Source organism: Natator depressus, chromosome 7, assembly GCF_965152275.1.
Source record: "Natator depressus isolate rNatDep1 chromosome 7, rNatDep2.hap1, whole genome shotgun sequence".
In the NCBI taxonomy this organism is placed as follows: Eukaryota; Metazoa; Chordata; order Testudines; family Cheloniidae; genus Natator; species Natator depressus.
The window spans coordinates 47620547-47636913 of NC_134240.1; the positions used below are offsets into that span (position 1 = coordinate 47620547).

The following is a 16367-nucleotide window of genomic DNA, read 5'->3' on the forward strand; positions in this document are numbered from 1 at the left end:
CAGGCAGGGGATGTGGGGGGCACTGGAGGAGCTAATCAACAGAGCTCGCTGACACTGGAAGATGTTTGTCTTAACTGGTCCGGTGGCAAGAGGAAGGGGCAGCTGGAAACGTCCTCCACATCCCACCCATCATGCCAGGGGCTCTGTGTAAGGCAATGGGCTCTCGCACCGGCCTGTGCACCACAGAACCCAGTCCTGTTTTATTTCCTCAAAAGGACCCAAGTCCAGTACATCAAACACTCTCCTTCCCCCCTGATCCGGGGTCTTCTGCAAGGGCCAGTCTACTCCCTGCACGACTCACTCCAGAGGCTGTCTACCTGGGAGTCGAGGTGGGCATCTCTGTTCCCTTCTCCTGTGGGATGACCCGCCACAGGCTCCCTGCGCGGGGGTCACACAGGGACTGGGACCTCCTGCAGCTCTAACTTGCAGCTGAGCTACTTGCTGGCTCTCAGGAGACTCTGCTGATCCTAATGCTAAAAGTGGAGCTAAGCAGGGTGGGCCCCCTCCCAAGGCAGCTCCCTCTATCTACATGCAGCTTAGCTGTTTCCTCTCTTTGCTGGGCCTCAGTGATGATAGGTCACCTCTCTGGTCCTATCCCTCTTTATGGCCTGCTTCATTCCAGCTTTTCTCAGGCATGAAGCACCCTGTCCAAACTGGGACGTCACCCACCCCTTGAGGCATGCTCCCTGCTTGGGCTGGGGCCAGCTCTCTTCCTCAGGTGGCCTGGGAGGGACGGCACAGCGAGCCCAGCTACTGAATTCCCAAGGAGCATCTTGGCTTGGAACAGAGGGTTCAAACTTCCAGCACGAGTGTACTGAGGAGGCAGGCTGCAGCAGTGCATCCTATTGGGGAGGGCAGGGGATGGTAGCTAGTGAAAGGCCAGGGCCACTCCCTTGCTCTGCAGTACAGGTGAGGAGAAGGTGGGTCATGATGCTGCAAACTGGGATTGAATTTGGTAAAGCTGAGGGCTCCCCAGCTCAGGCGATGGGCCTCCTGTGCCAGCCAGGGGCATTTCCCTCTGGAAGATGGCAGTGGGTCAGAGCAGGGTGGGAGCATCCTGCTTTCTCCCATCACCCTGCCCTCTCTCCCCAAGCCAGGAGGGATGCTGCCCTCTGCCCTGCTTGTGAACTTTACTGGGAATAGGAGAAATCGTCTGTACAGAACTTTTGTCTGGCTCTAACTACGCTCCCTGACCAGGGGGCTGCTCTGCCCCTCAGCACCATGCTAGGGCACTGCAGGATCCTCACTGGCCTGGGAGGTGCTGGCACCATTAGCCAGGGCTGCCTCTCCTCTGCCTTCACCCTGCAGTGCTGGAAACTGGAAGCAGCAGTGCCTTCATCTACCAGGGGAAGTCTCCATTGACAAGCGTCTCTGTCCCTCTCTGGGCACAAGCACGGGGGTAGGGGTGGGGGGGCGGAATCTGTACTGACTGGCATCTCTGTCCCTCTCTGGGCACAGAGACCAGGTGAATCTCCAGTGAGATGCCCTGCTTTCACTGCCTGCTCTCTCTGGATTTCTGCACCTCCCCTTGCCGTAAGAAGAGAGCACTGGAGTAGATTTCTTTTTTTGTGGTCCTCCTTCCTTACCACCTGCCACAGCCTTGCCCAGCTCTTGTAACAAAAAGAGACTCCTTCTCAAATAAAGTTGCTCTTTATTGGAGAGGTTGTGTAACGCGTCAAAGCGAGAAGATGTACCAACCGCCCAGCAGCTAAGACCAAGCAGCAGCAGGGATAGAGAAGAGCCACTAGAGGAAGGGAAGAACAATACACAGAACTTGTCAGTCGTTGCTCTCCCCACCCTGTCTGAGGGAGGGCAATATTGTTATCCCCATTTTACAGATGGGAAACTGAGGCACAGAGTGGCAGAGTTTGACTAATTTGAACTTCAGTCCCAGTGTGTCTTTTATATTTTCCAAGATATTCAGTCTTTTTGGACTCTTGCTGAAAAAAGAACATAATGAAGACATTAAATCTGTAGCTTTTTAAAATGTCTTTTGAAGAGTCTGCAGCTCGTCCTAGCGCTAGTTGGAGTAGATGGCCTCTGCAGTGTGTATAGGAGAGATTAGGGTTACACTTTTCTCTGAGCAAAGCTTGTGCTCCACCATGTCTTCCTGGGAAGTTTGCAGCTTCATCAAATGCACAAGCAGCCATCTGTTTGGGGTCCAATTGACAAGCATTTAACTCTTCTAAGATGTGGGTTGTCACAGATACAGCCGATGTGTCTTCCATAACTTGAACATCTAGAAATGCATCTACTGGCCTACCACTGACATCAAGATAATGGACACAATGACTTAATACTTGATGCCCATATGCATTGGTGCATTCATCAGCCATGTATGCAATTTTTTCAAATGTGGGGAGAGAGTTCTTCACTTTTTCAACTGTTGAGTCTTTCACTGTTGCACCACATGTTTCTAGCCCAGAGATGGGCAAACTACGGCCCGCAGGCCAAATCCGGCCCGCGGGACCATCCTGCCCGGCCCCTGAGCTCCTGGCCTGGGAGGCTCGCCCCTGGCCCCTCCCCTGCTGTCTCCCTCCCCACATGCATGCAGGGCAGCGTGGCAGTGTGTCTGGCTCCGGCACGGCTCCCAGACATGCTGCTCTGAGTGGCATGGTAAGGGGGCCGGGGGGTTGGATAAGGGACAGGAGGTCCTGGGGGGCAGTCAGGGAGCAGTTGGATAGGAGGTGGGATCCCGGGGGGGGGAAGCTCCCAGGAGGGGGCGGTCAAGGAACAGGGAACAGGGGGCAGTTAGATAGGGCAGAGGTTCGGTGGGGCAGTCAGGGGATGGGGAGCGGGGGGGGGTTAGATAGGGGATGGAGTCCCAGGGGGCGGTTAGGGGCAGGGGTCCTGGGAGGGGGTGGTCAGGGGACAAAGAGCGGGGGGGGGGGTTGGGAGGGTGGGAAGCAGGAGAGGGCAGATAGGGGGGCAGGGGCCAGGCTGTTTGGGGAGGCACAGCCTTCCCTACCCAGCCCTCCATACAGTTTTGCACCCTGCTGTGGCCCTTGGGCCAAAAAGTTTGCCCTCCCCTGTTCTAGCCAGTCAGTTGAGTTCCTTGCAGAAAGACAGTGAGCATTTGCTGGTCTTGTTCAGAACCAGTGTTTAGGATGAACAAGTGACAATGCACCTAACATTGGCCTCCGGTTTGTAGTGTGTGGTGTCTCTTGCTGAAATAGAAAGTAGGATGCCACAGCCGTGTTTGTCGGCATGAACTGGGTTGTGTCTCCAGCATTCTTAACAGCCTCATTAACACTCACCGGTGTTGTCCTTGGGCAGTGGAGACTCAGAGTTCCGAGGTGCTTTCACACGAGTTCACCTCCCAGGTGGGGGACAAGAAGGCACCTCGCTCATTCCTCCAGCTGCTCACTGTTCGTTCTGGCCGCTGTTGTTCGTTGTGCCACCGTTCACTCCATGGCTCTGTTGCCAGTAGCCCTGCGCCGTCACCTTCTGCTGCCACCTGCCGCTGTGAGCTCTGTGAGTTGGTCTCTTGAGGTTCCACCAGCTCTCAGTGATTTCAGCTGAGCTCTCCGTGGGGGAACCTCACAGCTAGTGCAGTCTGGGCTGTCTCTTCCGCAGAAACACTGTCCCCCAGCAGGTCTAAGCACTTAGACCTGATTATCAGTGATTTCAGCTGCAGTGGTCACTTAACAGAACAAAAAGAAGAGGAGGACTTGTGGCACCTTAGAGACTAACCAATTTATTTGAGCATAAGCTTTCCTGAGCTACAGCTCACTTCATCGGATGCATACTGTGGAAAGTACACAAGATCTTTTTATACACACAAAGCATGAAAATATGGGTGTTTACCACTACAAAAGGTTTTCTCTCCCCCCACCCCACTCTCCTGCTGGTAATAGCTTATCTAAAGTGATCACTCTCCTTACAATGTGTATGATAATCAAGTTGGGCCATTTCCAGCACAAATCCAGGTTTTCTCCCCCCTCCCCCCCCCACAAACCCACTCTCTTGTTGGTAATAGCTTATCTAAAGTGATCACTCTCCTTACACCCATTTTTTCGTGCTTTGTATGTATAAAAAGATCTTGTGTACTTTCCACAGTATGCATCCGATGAAGTGAGCTGTCGCTCACGAAAGCTCATGCTCAAATAAATTGGTTAGTCTCTAAGGTGCCACAAGTCCTCCTTTTCTTTTTGCGGATACAGACTAACACGGCTGCTACTCTGAAACCTGACAGAACAAAGACTATCTATGGAGCCTAATCAGCTCTGTCCTTAAACAGTGGAGAGGGGCAGGTCAAATCGTCCTTGGGACTCCGGCAGACCATCAAGCAAAACACCTGTCCCCACCCTCTCTCTTGATGCCCTCAATCAGCACAGGCTAAGTACGGTTCTACTGCCCTTTACTCTTACAATAAGAACAACATTCCCCCCCACATTCAAGTGATTTGTAACCCAACCCCAGCCAGAATCTATCACTTGGGCAACACAGCTCTGTTTGCTGGATACCGAGGTAGATTAGGTGTGAATGTAAATACAATCTGGCCCTGAAGCCTTCCCCCCCAGCTCATCACTAGCTGCCAGGGAGAGCTCATTTAGACTTTGCTTACAAATCATCATTTGAAATTATTAGGTTGGCCAACATCACCAAAATGAATGCACTGACATTGGCATAAAAAACAAGAGCTGGATACGGAAGCTAGTCTATGTTCATACTTCTCAAATCTATTATACTTTTTCAGATACACGTATTTTATCATACACTGTATATGCTTTTAAAGTGCGTATTAACGTTTCAATTTCAATTCAAGTTTCCAAACAACCACTCAATTGGCAACACTGCATGTAACTAGTTCACAAAACTGGGGGGGGGGGAAGGGTGCTGGGTAAATTCAGGGGGTGTAGGGAAATCCCTGCACCAGACCTACCAGTCCTGCTCCCTAACCCTGCTGCTGGACACCAGGGGCTGACCCAGGCCAGCTGCAGGGACCCTGCCCCACAAAGGGTTAAGAGCCGACGCCCAGCCCACTCCCCTCAGCCAGCTTTCCGAAGGGCCCCAAGCAGCCCCGAGTTTCTCTCTCGGAGGGCCCCGCCTGCTCTCTCCCCTTCCCCAGTGCAGACGCCGGGCGCAGGCCTCGCTCTAGGAACGGCAGGAAACGAACCTCCAGCCGGGCTGGGGGCTGATCCTGCCACGGCAGCCTCGGGGGCGCGCTGGGATACCAGGGCAGCCGGGCACCGCTTTTCCTGCCGCCCGCGGGGTTATTTCTGCGCTCTCCGCTCAGTTCATTCCCCCTTTGCCGGGGGAGGACGGCCCCGCCCACGGCCCCGCCACGGTCTCCGTGTGAATCTGCCCCGCGCTCCCGCCCGGTCCTTCCCTCCTCGGGGGCTCCGAGGCGCGGGCAGCAACTCCAGCGGGAGCCCGGGGCGCACAGCCGGACCGCTGCGCTCGCAGACCCAGCCGCTGCGGGGTGTTTCCGCCCGTGTGACGGAGCGAGATGAGCCAGGAGAATCCGGGGCACCCCCCAGCACAAAGCGGCCCCGCTGAGCGGTGCTGGGGCGACGCGTCCCGGCCGAGGAGAGCCAGGAGCCGGCGGGAACTTCGCGGCGATCCCCGCCAGTGTCTGCGCGGAGGTTGCGCCTCGTTCAAACCCAGGGGGCGGGGAGGAAAGAGCCGGGCGGGCTGAAAAGGGGAGCGAGGCAGACAGAGGAAGGGAGGGCCGGGGGCCGGGCTTCGCGCTGAGGCTTTCCCCCACCCCAGTGCCATCGCCGGAGGGGCTCTGCCCTGAGCCCCCCTCACTGCGCTCCCCGGGGCCATGGCCGCGGCCCCGGCCCAGGAGATGATCGAGCTGAAGAACCTAGAGCTGGAGAAGCGGATCGACCTGACCCGGGGCACCCCGGAGCGCCCCGTGCGCCTGGAGCGCACCAACGCCCTGCGCATCACGCCCGGCAAGGTGCCCGAGCTCCTGAGCCGCGTGCGGCAGATCCGCCTGCTGGGCGGGCAGAACGACCCCCGGCTGACGGGCCAGCTGGGCGAGGGCCACGCCTTCCGGCCCTGCACCCGCGGCCAGCAGACCTGGTGCGACCTGTGCGGAGATTTCGTCTGGGGGGGCCCCCGGAAGAGCCTGCAGTGCGCCCGTGAGTACCGCAGCGGGCCTCCCCTGCAGGGGGGCGCAGGCAGCGGGACTGGCCGAGGCTGGGTTGTTGGCCCCTTCTTGTTAACCCAGCAGAGGGACCCCCCCCCCCCGTACTGCTCTGAGGCCCATTGATGGGGGGTGGGCTTTCGGCGGGGGCATTTGTCTCAGCCTGGCACCTTTCCCAGCAGTCAGGCCAGAGTCATCCATCTGGGGCTGGGGGTGGAGAGCCCTGTCCCTTCTGGTGGAGAAGGGAGCAGCCATAGTCTGTCAGCTGCTCAGGCTGCCCTCCAGTTCCCCTGCCAAAGCCTGGAGAGCAGGAGCCAGGAGAGGAAGTGAGGGGCAGGAACCAGGGGTCTATATCTTCCTCCTTCCCAGAGTTCAGGCAGCGGCTCAGGGCACAGGCCTCCTGCCCCAACCCACCCAGGAGTCCCCTTGTAGCCTGAGAGAGGGCAGGAGACTTCCTTTCCTCCTCTGTTCTCTCCCTGGCTCTCCTCTCTGGTTGAGGGGATGGTGGGACCCTTCCCTTGCCGTGCTCCAGCCAGGGACAGCATAGTGCCCAGCACCTGGCTCCGCTAGACAAAGAATCAGTGCCAGGCCATGCATCATCCTGTATCCGCGTGGCTGCCAGGCCACATGGGGTGGGCCATGTGGGGGGCCTGTAAGCTGGTGTGAGCAGCCCAGTTCTGGGACACTCACCTCTCTCCAGACCTCGCTCTGCCTGGGATGAACTCAGGGCTCAGTTCTTCAAACCTATAAGAATGGCCATACTGGGTCAGACCAATGGTTCACCAAGCCCAGTATCCTGCCTCTGACAGTGGCCAGTGCCAGGTGCTTCAGAGGGAATGAACAGAACAGTCCCCACAGCGGCCAGCACTTTGCTGCCTCCCCCAATCCAGCTCAGCAGCTCCTGGCCTGCTCTGGGCTAAGCACAATGCGCAGACTCCACAGTGGGGCCAGTGCTAGCTCATGCATGGAGCTGGGGCCAGGTCCTGCATGTCCTGGCCCCATAGTAGGGTCAGTTCCAGGCTGATGACGTTTGGGATCATCATGCACAGCAAACTCTCTGTTCCGCTGAGCAGAGCTTACTGCTGTGGGTCATTTTGCAGTGTTATCACACCCAGGCCTAGAGACTTGGCCAAGTCACCCTATCATCCCAACGGGCTCCCCCTGCTGGTGATTACACAATGGTGCACAGAGGAAATTAGCTAGCCATGTGAAGACTTCAGAGCCCTCAGGACTCACAGCCAGCCCAGGGCCTGTGAGAATGGCGATCCCATGGGTATGTGGGACACACCCCCCCCCCCCCCACGGCATTGGGGTCTGCCCGCATGGTGCGAAAGCTGCCCTGGGACACCATCTCACAATGGTGCTTTACCCAATGCCCAGGAGCTCCCAGTCGTCCCCTGGGCTCCTAGGGAGCCCTGCGAATGCAGCCCTGGGGGCACTGTGGGGAAGGGGAGATGGTTCCCTATGCTCATCTCCAGTCGTCATCTTCTGACCAGCGCTCAGCACAGTGGGGAGAGAACCACAGCTAGCTGCTGTAGCTAGAGGGCCCCCGGATGCAGCACTGGTGTGGGTGAGGAGAGCATGAAAGCTCCACTCGGAAGTGTTTAAACCCCAGCCCTGGCACTGTGGGGTCTGGAGTTCCCAGCAGATGCACAGCAGGTGGGGAACCCCCGGCCAGCCAGGTGCAGCTGTCAGTAAGAATTGAAGGGCTTGGTCGCCTGCCAATCACAGGAAGCGTGGGTGCGGGAGGAAGCCCTTGGGTTAATGGGTTCTTTACCTCTATCTGTTTGCCATGCTGTGCTGGCACTAGGCAGGTGTGGGTGCAAGGCCCCAGTGGCACAGACAGACCAAGGCTCTCCTCCAGCCATAGCGTGTCAAGCTGGGATCTCTTCTGATCCTGCAAGCCAGGCAGAGCTGGGCTGGATGAGAGGCACTCTTAGGGAAATCCAAGGTGCTGCAGGAAGGGGGCACCCTTCCCTCTAAGCCAGGGAGTAGAGCTCTGCTGCGAGAACCTGAGGCCCTGCCTGCTTGCGGGCATTAAAGATGGTGGGGCACTGTCTGCAAGACTGAGGGTATTAACCTTAAGGGCTTGGCCAGGTCCCTCCTTGGGCGATGTTATGATCTGCCTCCCCTGAATCCCTCTTCAGTCTTCTCCACAGAAGAACAGGTTCCATTTCCATCCCAAAGGCTTGGGTGGCATCGCTGTGTGGTGTCGAACAGCTGCTGCATTCTACCTCAGAGGCAGCTGCATTTCAGTGATGTGGAGCTGTGGAGCTGGAAGATCTCCCTGGGGGGACAGTAACACTGAGGCAGGGCTGACTCGCCCAGCCTGGGACAGGGAGGGAACGGAACCATTTGCTAGCTCCCAAATTCCTCCTCCTGCTAGAAGAGGCAGAGGCTGGTGGGGCTCATTCCTGGGGAGCAGGGGAGGCAGCAGGCCTGGCTCAGGCTGACTGGGGGGGTGCAGGATGGCACGGGGGTGTTTGTATGGGTTGGGAGAGTTGGCAGAGGCAAGGAGTGTCTCTGGAGTGGCTGGGCACTGAGGCTGGGCATGGCAACAGGCACTGAGAGTGACAGGTGGGGAGCCATGCTGACGGGCACTGTGATGTGATTGCTGGAGATGGTGGGCACGGAGCCCAGCGGGGACCCCGGGGGGTCAGGGCATGGGGCATGGACCTGACAGCCCACTGGTCAGGGCACAGAGCCCGGCAAGGGCCATGATGTGGGGCAATGGGATGGTGGTAATTGGTTCCCTTAGAGACGGTATCAGTCAACTGATTTGGGCCCATGCTCAGGGAATGCCCATCCTGCCTCTGTTGAGCAGGGAGAAATGTATAGAGCAGAACAGAATATTTTAGAGATGGAAATAATTGGAGGCAGGAGAGTCCCATGCTGAAGGACAGGGAGGCCCCACCCACCCCAACTGATTGACATGCCCCAGCTGCCAACCTGCTTTAGTGTGATTTCCTTTCCACCTCTGCCTCCACTTCTCCAGTGGCATCTGGGTCTCCATTCGCCGCAAGCAAATCCCAGACAGGTGGCCAGTGGGCTGCCGGGAGAGGGGCTGAAGACCCCAAGGTTTCTGAGGGCCGGGGCTCTGGGGCAGCCCTGCCGTGACAAGTTTCCAGGCTTCCTACCCTAGATCTGGGAGCTTGAAAGCACTGGGAGCCTCAGCTCTAGCCAGGACTCGACACCCTGCTCTGCTGCAGAAAGCATAAAAGTCCTGAGACAGGCCTCCAGGCTCTGTGGTCCTACAACAGCCCTGCCATGTGGGCTGCCGCAGGGCTGGGATTCCTGGGCCCTCAGAATCCCAGGCCAGCTGGCTCCCTGTGGTGCCTGACTCCAAAGTGGAAGAGGCTATTCTGCAGTAGCTATCGTGGTCGATTTTCCCTCTATAGATCAGCCCTTATATTTACCGTGATCCCTTCTGGGCCAAAGGAGACTTCGGTTTGTTTTTAACCCTGGAAAAAGGGCAGGGGATGGAGTTGGAATTTTCCTGGGAAGGAGGAGGAAGCTGAAACCTTTGCTTGTGTGACCCTGCCATGAAGGGATGGGGTGATCTGCCTGGCCCCGATGCTGTGCTGGAGACAGCTGAGCTGATTCTTGCTTTCCCTTCTTGCATTGCTGGGTCCCTTTGGCCCAGTGACCCCGCCCCCACAATCTGTGTTGCTCGCAGCTGTCACCCCACGCTGAGCTCTGTGCCTCTGACCCCCACAGAGGATGGTACGTGGGAACGCTCTCAGCATCTCCCCTGAGGTGGTCTGCTGCTTCCTGCCCCATCCGTGTTTGCTTTAATGTCAGGAGAGCTGTTGCCCCAGAGGGACAAGCAGACAAGGCGGTAACTGAACAGCATGAAGGCCAGTGTGGCAAAGCTCTTCTGATTGTAACTAATCGATCGCTGAGAGCATCTGTCATCCCAAAGTGCTGCATCAGTTACAGACAAACTCTTTGACTCCCACTCCGCTGAATGCAGCTGCCTCTGGGGTGGAACGCAGCAGCTGTTTAACAGCACACAGCAACCCTGGGACAGGAAGCAAAACTGTGTCCAACTGAAACTTCAGGGGGAGGCTAGGTCAGCAGAATTTAATGACCAATGTTGCACTTTGGCCCGAAAGTGGCTTTAACCCGCAACAATTCTTGTGAAAAGAATAATAATAGTAATAATAATAATACTTCTATAAATGCCAAGGGACTGTGACTGGCCACAAGGTGTCAGTACTGCACCGAGGTCAGTACTACATCAGAGAGGAGGACACCCCCTACTGGCCCGCCAACACTGCTTCCTGAAGCACGCTGTGCCCTACCACCACACTGGGACATTGGGGTTGGCATTGTCTCAGCAGGGAGAGGGTCCCCTACTGAGCACCCACCCTACTTCCTGCAGCACAGCACGCCCTAGCGCCCTGGGGCAGTGACTGCCAGGGGAGAGTGCCCCCTACTGAGTTACCAACCCCACTTTCTGCATCCTCTGGGCCAGTTCCAAGCAAGCACTCACCAGGCTTATATGAGAGATTTAACGAGACCACAGTTCAGTGGGAGGCAGTTGCAGAACCTGTTAGACATGGTGCCCGGTTGTGAGCAGGCCTGGCAGGATCTGATTTTTATTGTCAATGTTGATAAATGTCAATTTCACCTAAAAACCCAAAGATTTCCGTCAGTAATAATCCAATGTACCGATGGGCGATGTCAGGAAAACGCTGCTTGAGAAGTCCTTAGAGTTTGATTGAAGGACAGTTACTTTGTGCATTTTGACAGGTGACATTGTCAATGTTGTGTTTAGCGGTTATAAAGCGTTACCTCTTGGAATCTCAGTGTCTGTTCTCCGTACACAATTGTCTGACCCCTCCCCCTAATTTCCAGCAACTGTGAAAATTGAAATGGATAAAAATCTAAAAAATGGTTAAAAATAAACCTCGAGATTCTCCATCAAAATGATGCTAAAGTAACAATTTAATTCTGCCAGGCCTAGTTATAAGCGACAACCGTCCCAGCCACCCCTTCCTCTGTACATGGCCTTTATTAGCAGTGGGTGTCTAAGATAAGTGGCGTGTGGCACTGTAAAATCCATGGATCTGATCCTCTGTTTCCTTACTGGTGTGACTCGGAGTAACTCCAGTGGAGCCGATGAAGTGAGCTGTAGCTCACGAAAGCTTATGCTCAAATAAATTGGTTAGTCTCTAAGGTGCCACAAGTACTCCTGTTCTTTTTGGAGTCACACTGGTGTCAAAGAATCAGATTCGTTGTCCTGCTGTGCTTCAGCGATAACCACTAGAGGGCGCCAGAGCCCTATTTAAAGTCATAGCTCCCCTCTAAAAAGAACAGCTGACAATCCATGGAAAACTTGGGAGGAACTTTCCATGGAGAATTAAGTGTGATGGTTCTGCTTCTGCAGCTAAATCCTGCTCTCCAAAGCTGGGGCATGGGGCCTCTTTCTCCTGCTGCTCGCAGGGCCAGTGGTTGGAAAGGCTGGGTTGGAAATCACCATGGGTTTGCTTCCTAAAGAGCTGCCTGGCTGCAGCAGGGAACAGGGCAGCCTGGGACTCAGTGGGCTAGTTAGAAGCTGATGAGGCATTCAAGTGTCTCAGCAAAATGGAAGTTTGGCTTCTCTCTCAGTGGAAGGAAGCTCATGTGTTGGATAGACACTGGGATTGTTCTGATGTCCCTATGGAGAGGGAGGGAGAGGCCCTTGAGTTGCCTGAACCCACTGTCAACACCTGTCACTATTATATCCTGACTCTTGTAATATGTGGTGGCTTTTGTCTCTATGGGTTACATGAGAATCTCCAAGCTCATTTTCTTCTGAAGTCTGTCTAGCCCACGTGCTCACAAAGAGAACAGCTTGAAAGCATGGCAAAGGCTCAGAAGACAAATAAGCACCCAAAATGTGTTAGTTTGTTACGGTCTCGTGGTTTTTTAAGCCAATCTTGGGACTTTTTCAGAGGCCTGGTGCCATTTTTTTTTTTTGGGGGGGGGGGGGGGACTCCCAGCATTGGAGATACTGCAAAGAGAACAGAAGTGCCATGCTTTTTTCTCCCTCTCTCTCTGTTGGGGGCCCTGTGAAATAGTCACAACTGAATGCTAACATCTCCAAAATCAGAGGTGCTCTCGTTTTCTTTCTATAGTGCCCAACTGTTCCGATTTTCCCCACTCCCCACCTGGGTGCATGGGGGCTTGGGGTGCTGGCAAGAACACAGGACTACTTAGGAGTGAATTCAGCTCTGTTTTTCAAGCCACATATTTGGCATATGAAACCGTATTCTCATCCAACCAGTTATTCTTTTGCTTCAAAATGGGGAACATTTTGAAATTCATCTTCTGATGAAAGGCTGGAAAAGTGATGTGTTTGGGGGCCACAAAATGGCCTGGAATGAAATGAGGACCATGTTGTTTCTCCAATTTTTAAAAAATATACCAAGATTCCCTAATCTTTGCCTCAATCTTAGTTGCTCGGGAAATCTGGGGGAAGGGAGGGAAACCCCAAACCATTTCTCTTTCCCGAGCATTCGACCGGTTCCTGCTACCAAGCTGCATCCTCTGTTTTGTGACATCACAGGTTGCAATGAAGAGGATTGTGATGCCACAAGCAGACCTCAAAGGTGGTAGGACTGAGGCCAGTAACACAGAACAAGGGGAAAGAAATAGAGAATTTGTTCTAGCAGGGAAAGGTCTTTGCTATGGGGGAGAGGAGACCCCTGTGAGATAGGGGGTGGGGAAAAGGGCATCCCTGCAGAGATCGGGGGTACATGGGGCGAGTGAGGGGGATCTCTTAGGCTGCATTGTGTCATCGTGTGACTGCTGTTGGAGCATTCCTCCTGCACGAGCCCATCTGCGCTGCAGGAGCTGTGGTCGGCTGCAGCCCATCCAGGCGAATGGTTCCAGGGGCAGCCGGGTGCCTGTTAATAGGCTCTTTGTGCTGGCGGGTGGCAGTGTGGCTCCGGGGAAAGGCGATGCTGCTGGGACAGAGGCTCTTTGTCATGGTCCCTTTGAAGTGTGTGCGCGTTGGGGGGGGGATCACTCTCTCCCTCGCCCCATGGAGGGCGTGTGAGTGGAGGCCTCATGGCCATCAGAGATCCTGGCTGGCAGGGCAGCGTCCGAGTGCCACAGAGCTGCACGGTGCATTAATCACAGGGACAGAGAAATTTGAGGGGCAGCAGCCCTGTTAGCTCCTGTCCAGCCCAGCCTCCCTGCAAGCCGGGGCAGGAGCATCCCCTGGGGTCTGTTTCCCTGGCTGCTGGCAGATGCTGGGTGTGCACTGTGGTGGTGGTGGAGCACCTTCAGTGGAAGAGGGCAGAACAGGAACCCACCAAGGGTTTCATTGCCCCCTCTGTCCCTCTCCCTGGCTGCTTAGGCTGTGCCTGGCTCCACCTGGGATTGGTGTCCAGCTGTAATGCCTGGTCCTTTCCCCTCCACCCGCACAGCCGCTTCCCTGGCTGAGCACCCAGCTCGTGTCTCCTCATCCCCCTACGCCGCTTCCTTGGCAGACCCCAGCTCTGCAGAGGTGTGCGTGGCGTGGTACGGGTCGGTGTCCCCAGCGCTTGCTCTCACCATCCCTCCCCGGCTGATCTTGGGGGCAGGCAGCAGAGCTGGCATGACTGTAAAGGTGGGATCCCCTCCAAGTGGCTGAAGGAGGCCTGTGCGCTTGCTGGTTGATTTCTGGCGGGGATCTCATAGGACCCCGGCTCCTTTATTCCATTCCGTCCTGAAATCCCAAAGTGCAGGCCCAGGTAGTCAGGATTCAGCCCAGAGCGGGGGCCCCTCTGCTTCTGAGGACCCCACACTGGCCACCAGCTCTGGCTGAGATGGGGGCCAACGACTCCCTCCTGGCCTGATCTTGGTCTGGCTGGGGGTGGGGGTGATCCAAGGTTAGATTTGTCACACAGCCCCCCTCCGAGTTCCCGTGCAGCAGGGCTCTCCCTGGGACCTGGGGTTGTAAGTGGAGAGGCAGGGAGCTGGGATAGGAAATACTGAGCCATCATGCAGCTGATTGGGATGTTCAATGGTGTCAGACTGGCCCTGTCCCAGCCCTGGGGTTCTGGCAAGCGCTGGAGCCTGGGGGCTGCTGCTCCTTCCAGCAGGCTGCTGAATTCCCCCGCAGGCTGGCTCCCGCCCGCCTAACGCTGTCTCCTCTTTCCTCCCCCAGACTGCAAGTTCACCTGCCACTATCGGTGCCGTGCCCTGATCCAGCTGGACTGCAGTGGCCCCCGGTACCAGGACAGCGACCCGGCTGAGGCCAACGAACAGACGGTGGAGAAAGACACCAATGTGGTAGGAGAGCAGTTGGGGGGGAACAGGGCAGGAGCAGCCAGGAGCTCCCCCCACAGCCAGAGCTCCTGCCCTGGCCCCTACAGCGCCCCCTGCTGGGAGAGGCTGGGGCTGGAGTTCATCAAGCTCCTCCCCTTGCTGTCTGTCCCCAGCCCAAGGCGTGGGTGCTGCCCCTTCCATGCACAGCAGTGTGCACGTGGGGCTTAGCTGGCGTCCAGGGAAAGCGTCATAAATCTTGTTGTGGCCCTGGTGGAGGAGCCAGCTCCAATTTCATCCTGAGATTGTGGCTCCACTCCCGGCAGCTGGGGCCTCCCCAGGGGCAGGGACAGTGGGGGAAGGGAGGTGAGGCCCATTCACCCAGTTGGGCGGGCGCATTGCTAATTAGCTCCATGCCATGTGCCGGGGTGGCTGTCCTGACACCTACCAACACGGCAGATGAGCACCTGGCCCCCCTGTCTGGGACGCCCAGGGGGTCTGGATCCCCTATTGCCCACCCCTCCCCTGTGCTGGCTGCTGAGTCTGTCAGAATCTTCCCTGTCACCCCACACTCATTACTGACCCCAATTCCCCTCCCCCACAGACCCACCATTACCCCTATTGCCTCCTTGCCCATCACCTCCCACCCACCCTCATTAGACCCCAAATGCCCTCCCACACAGATTCTCCATTGCCCTTTGCCATCACCTTCCACCCAGCTCCATTACAGACCTCAAATCCCCTCCCCCACAGACCCACCATTGCCCTTTGCCCATCACCCCCCCCCCCGCACCCCATTACAGACCCCAATTCCCATCTCCCACAGACCCACCATTGTCCCTCTCTGAGCATGTGGAAAGGTTCTCAGGATGAAATCCAATGCAAAGGAAATCCTGTCTGAGCCCCACCCTGAAGGGATGACCTTTTAAACAGCAGTGAGTGTTGTGCCGGTGAATGGAGTCTGAGGGGCTGTTGATCCATTTGCAGAGCAGCAGGGAGGGTGATCTAGTGCTTAGGGCACTGGACTGGGAGTTGGGAGGCCTGGGCTCAGTTCCTGGCTCAGCCACAGACGCCCAGTGCCTCAGTTTCCCCATTTGTAAAATGGGGATCTTTCCCTACCTCCTTGGTGTGTGAGTGTACAATCCCTTGAGAGGTGCTCCGACAACCCTGGTGAGCATTATATAAGTAGCTCTGGGGCACATGCCCGGGGCTGCCATGCAGCCATTAGGTGGTGACAATGGGAACCCTGTGGGGGCAGGGCTAGGGTGACCAGATAGCAAGTGTGGTGCTCCAATATGTCTGTTAGTCTATAAGCTTTCGTGGGTGAATACCCACTTCGTCAAATAGCAAGTGTAAAAAATCGGGATGGGGGTGGGGGGCAATAGGTGCAAATATAAGAAAAAGCCCCCAAAATCAGGACTGTCCCTATAAAATCGGGACATGTGGTCACCCTAGGCAGGGCCCATATTCCTCTGTCTGAACAGCGCCTAGTACAATGTGGCCTAATAGAGTGATGCTGACTGGGCCCTCCGGGGGCTGTGGCAACAGTGAATCATCACAGCCAGTTGGCTGAACTGGAGCTGGTGAAGGTCTCCATCCCCTGTGTAGCCTGCTCAGGAAAACCTGAAAGCAGAGTGGCTCCTGGCTGGGTTGTAGGTCATTGTGTGTCTCTCGTTGCCTTGGCTGAGGGGTTCACTGATGGTGGGTAGAGCAGGCTCCTTGTGGCCCTGTTGGGCTGTTGAAATAATACTTTGCCTCCGACAGTGGGTCTGACCCACTCCCAGACAGCTGGGTGCTTTTCGGAGCCGTCTGAATGCCTCGGCCTGCGAATCCGGAGCAGAATTCATAAAGGGCCGGGGTTTGTCATGGTATTACTGGTTCCTCCTGGTGCAATCAGAAATCCATTGATAGCTGCATCTCTTCTGGTGACTCTACTACTGGCCATGACCAGGGAACACAGGAGGGAGTGGAGCGAACCAAACCTTGCCGTCTCTGCAGAGGATTGGGGGCTCTGTGCTTTAGGCAAGGGGAG

The 16367-nt window shown here is 56.1% G+C and overlaps 1 protein-coding gene across 1 annotated transcript in view; it reads left to right on the forward strand.

The window, feature by feature from the left end:
- Positions 1-5755: 5755 nt before the first annotated feature.
- Positions 5756-16367, forward strand: part of RASSF1 (Ras association domain family member 1) — a 37123-nt gene continuing 26511 nt past the window's right edge. Inside the window, exons 1-2 of the mRNA XM_074958331.1 lie at positions 5756-6092; positions 14238-14362. Of these exons, the coding sequence (XP_074814432.1) occupies positions 5771-6092; positions 14238-14362 (447 nt within the window). The 5' untranslated portion in view covers positions 5756-5770. The remainder of the gene's footprint in view (positions 6093-14237; positions 14363-16367) is intronic.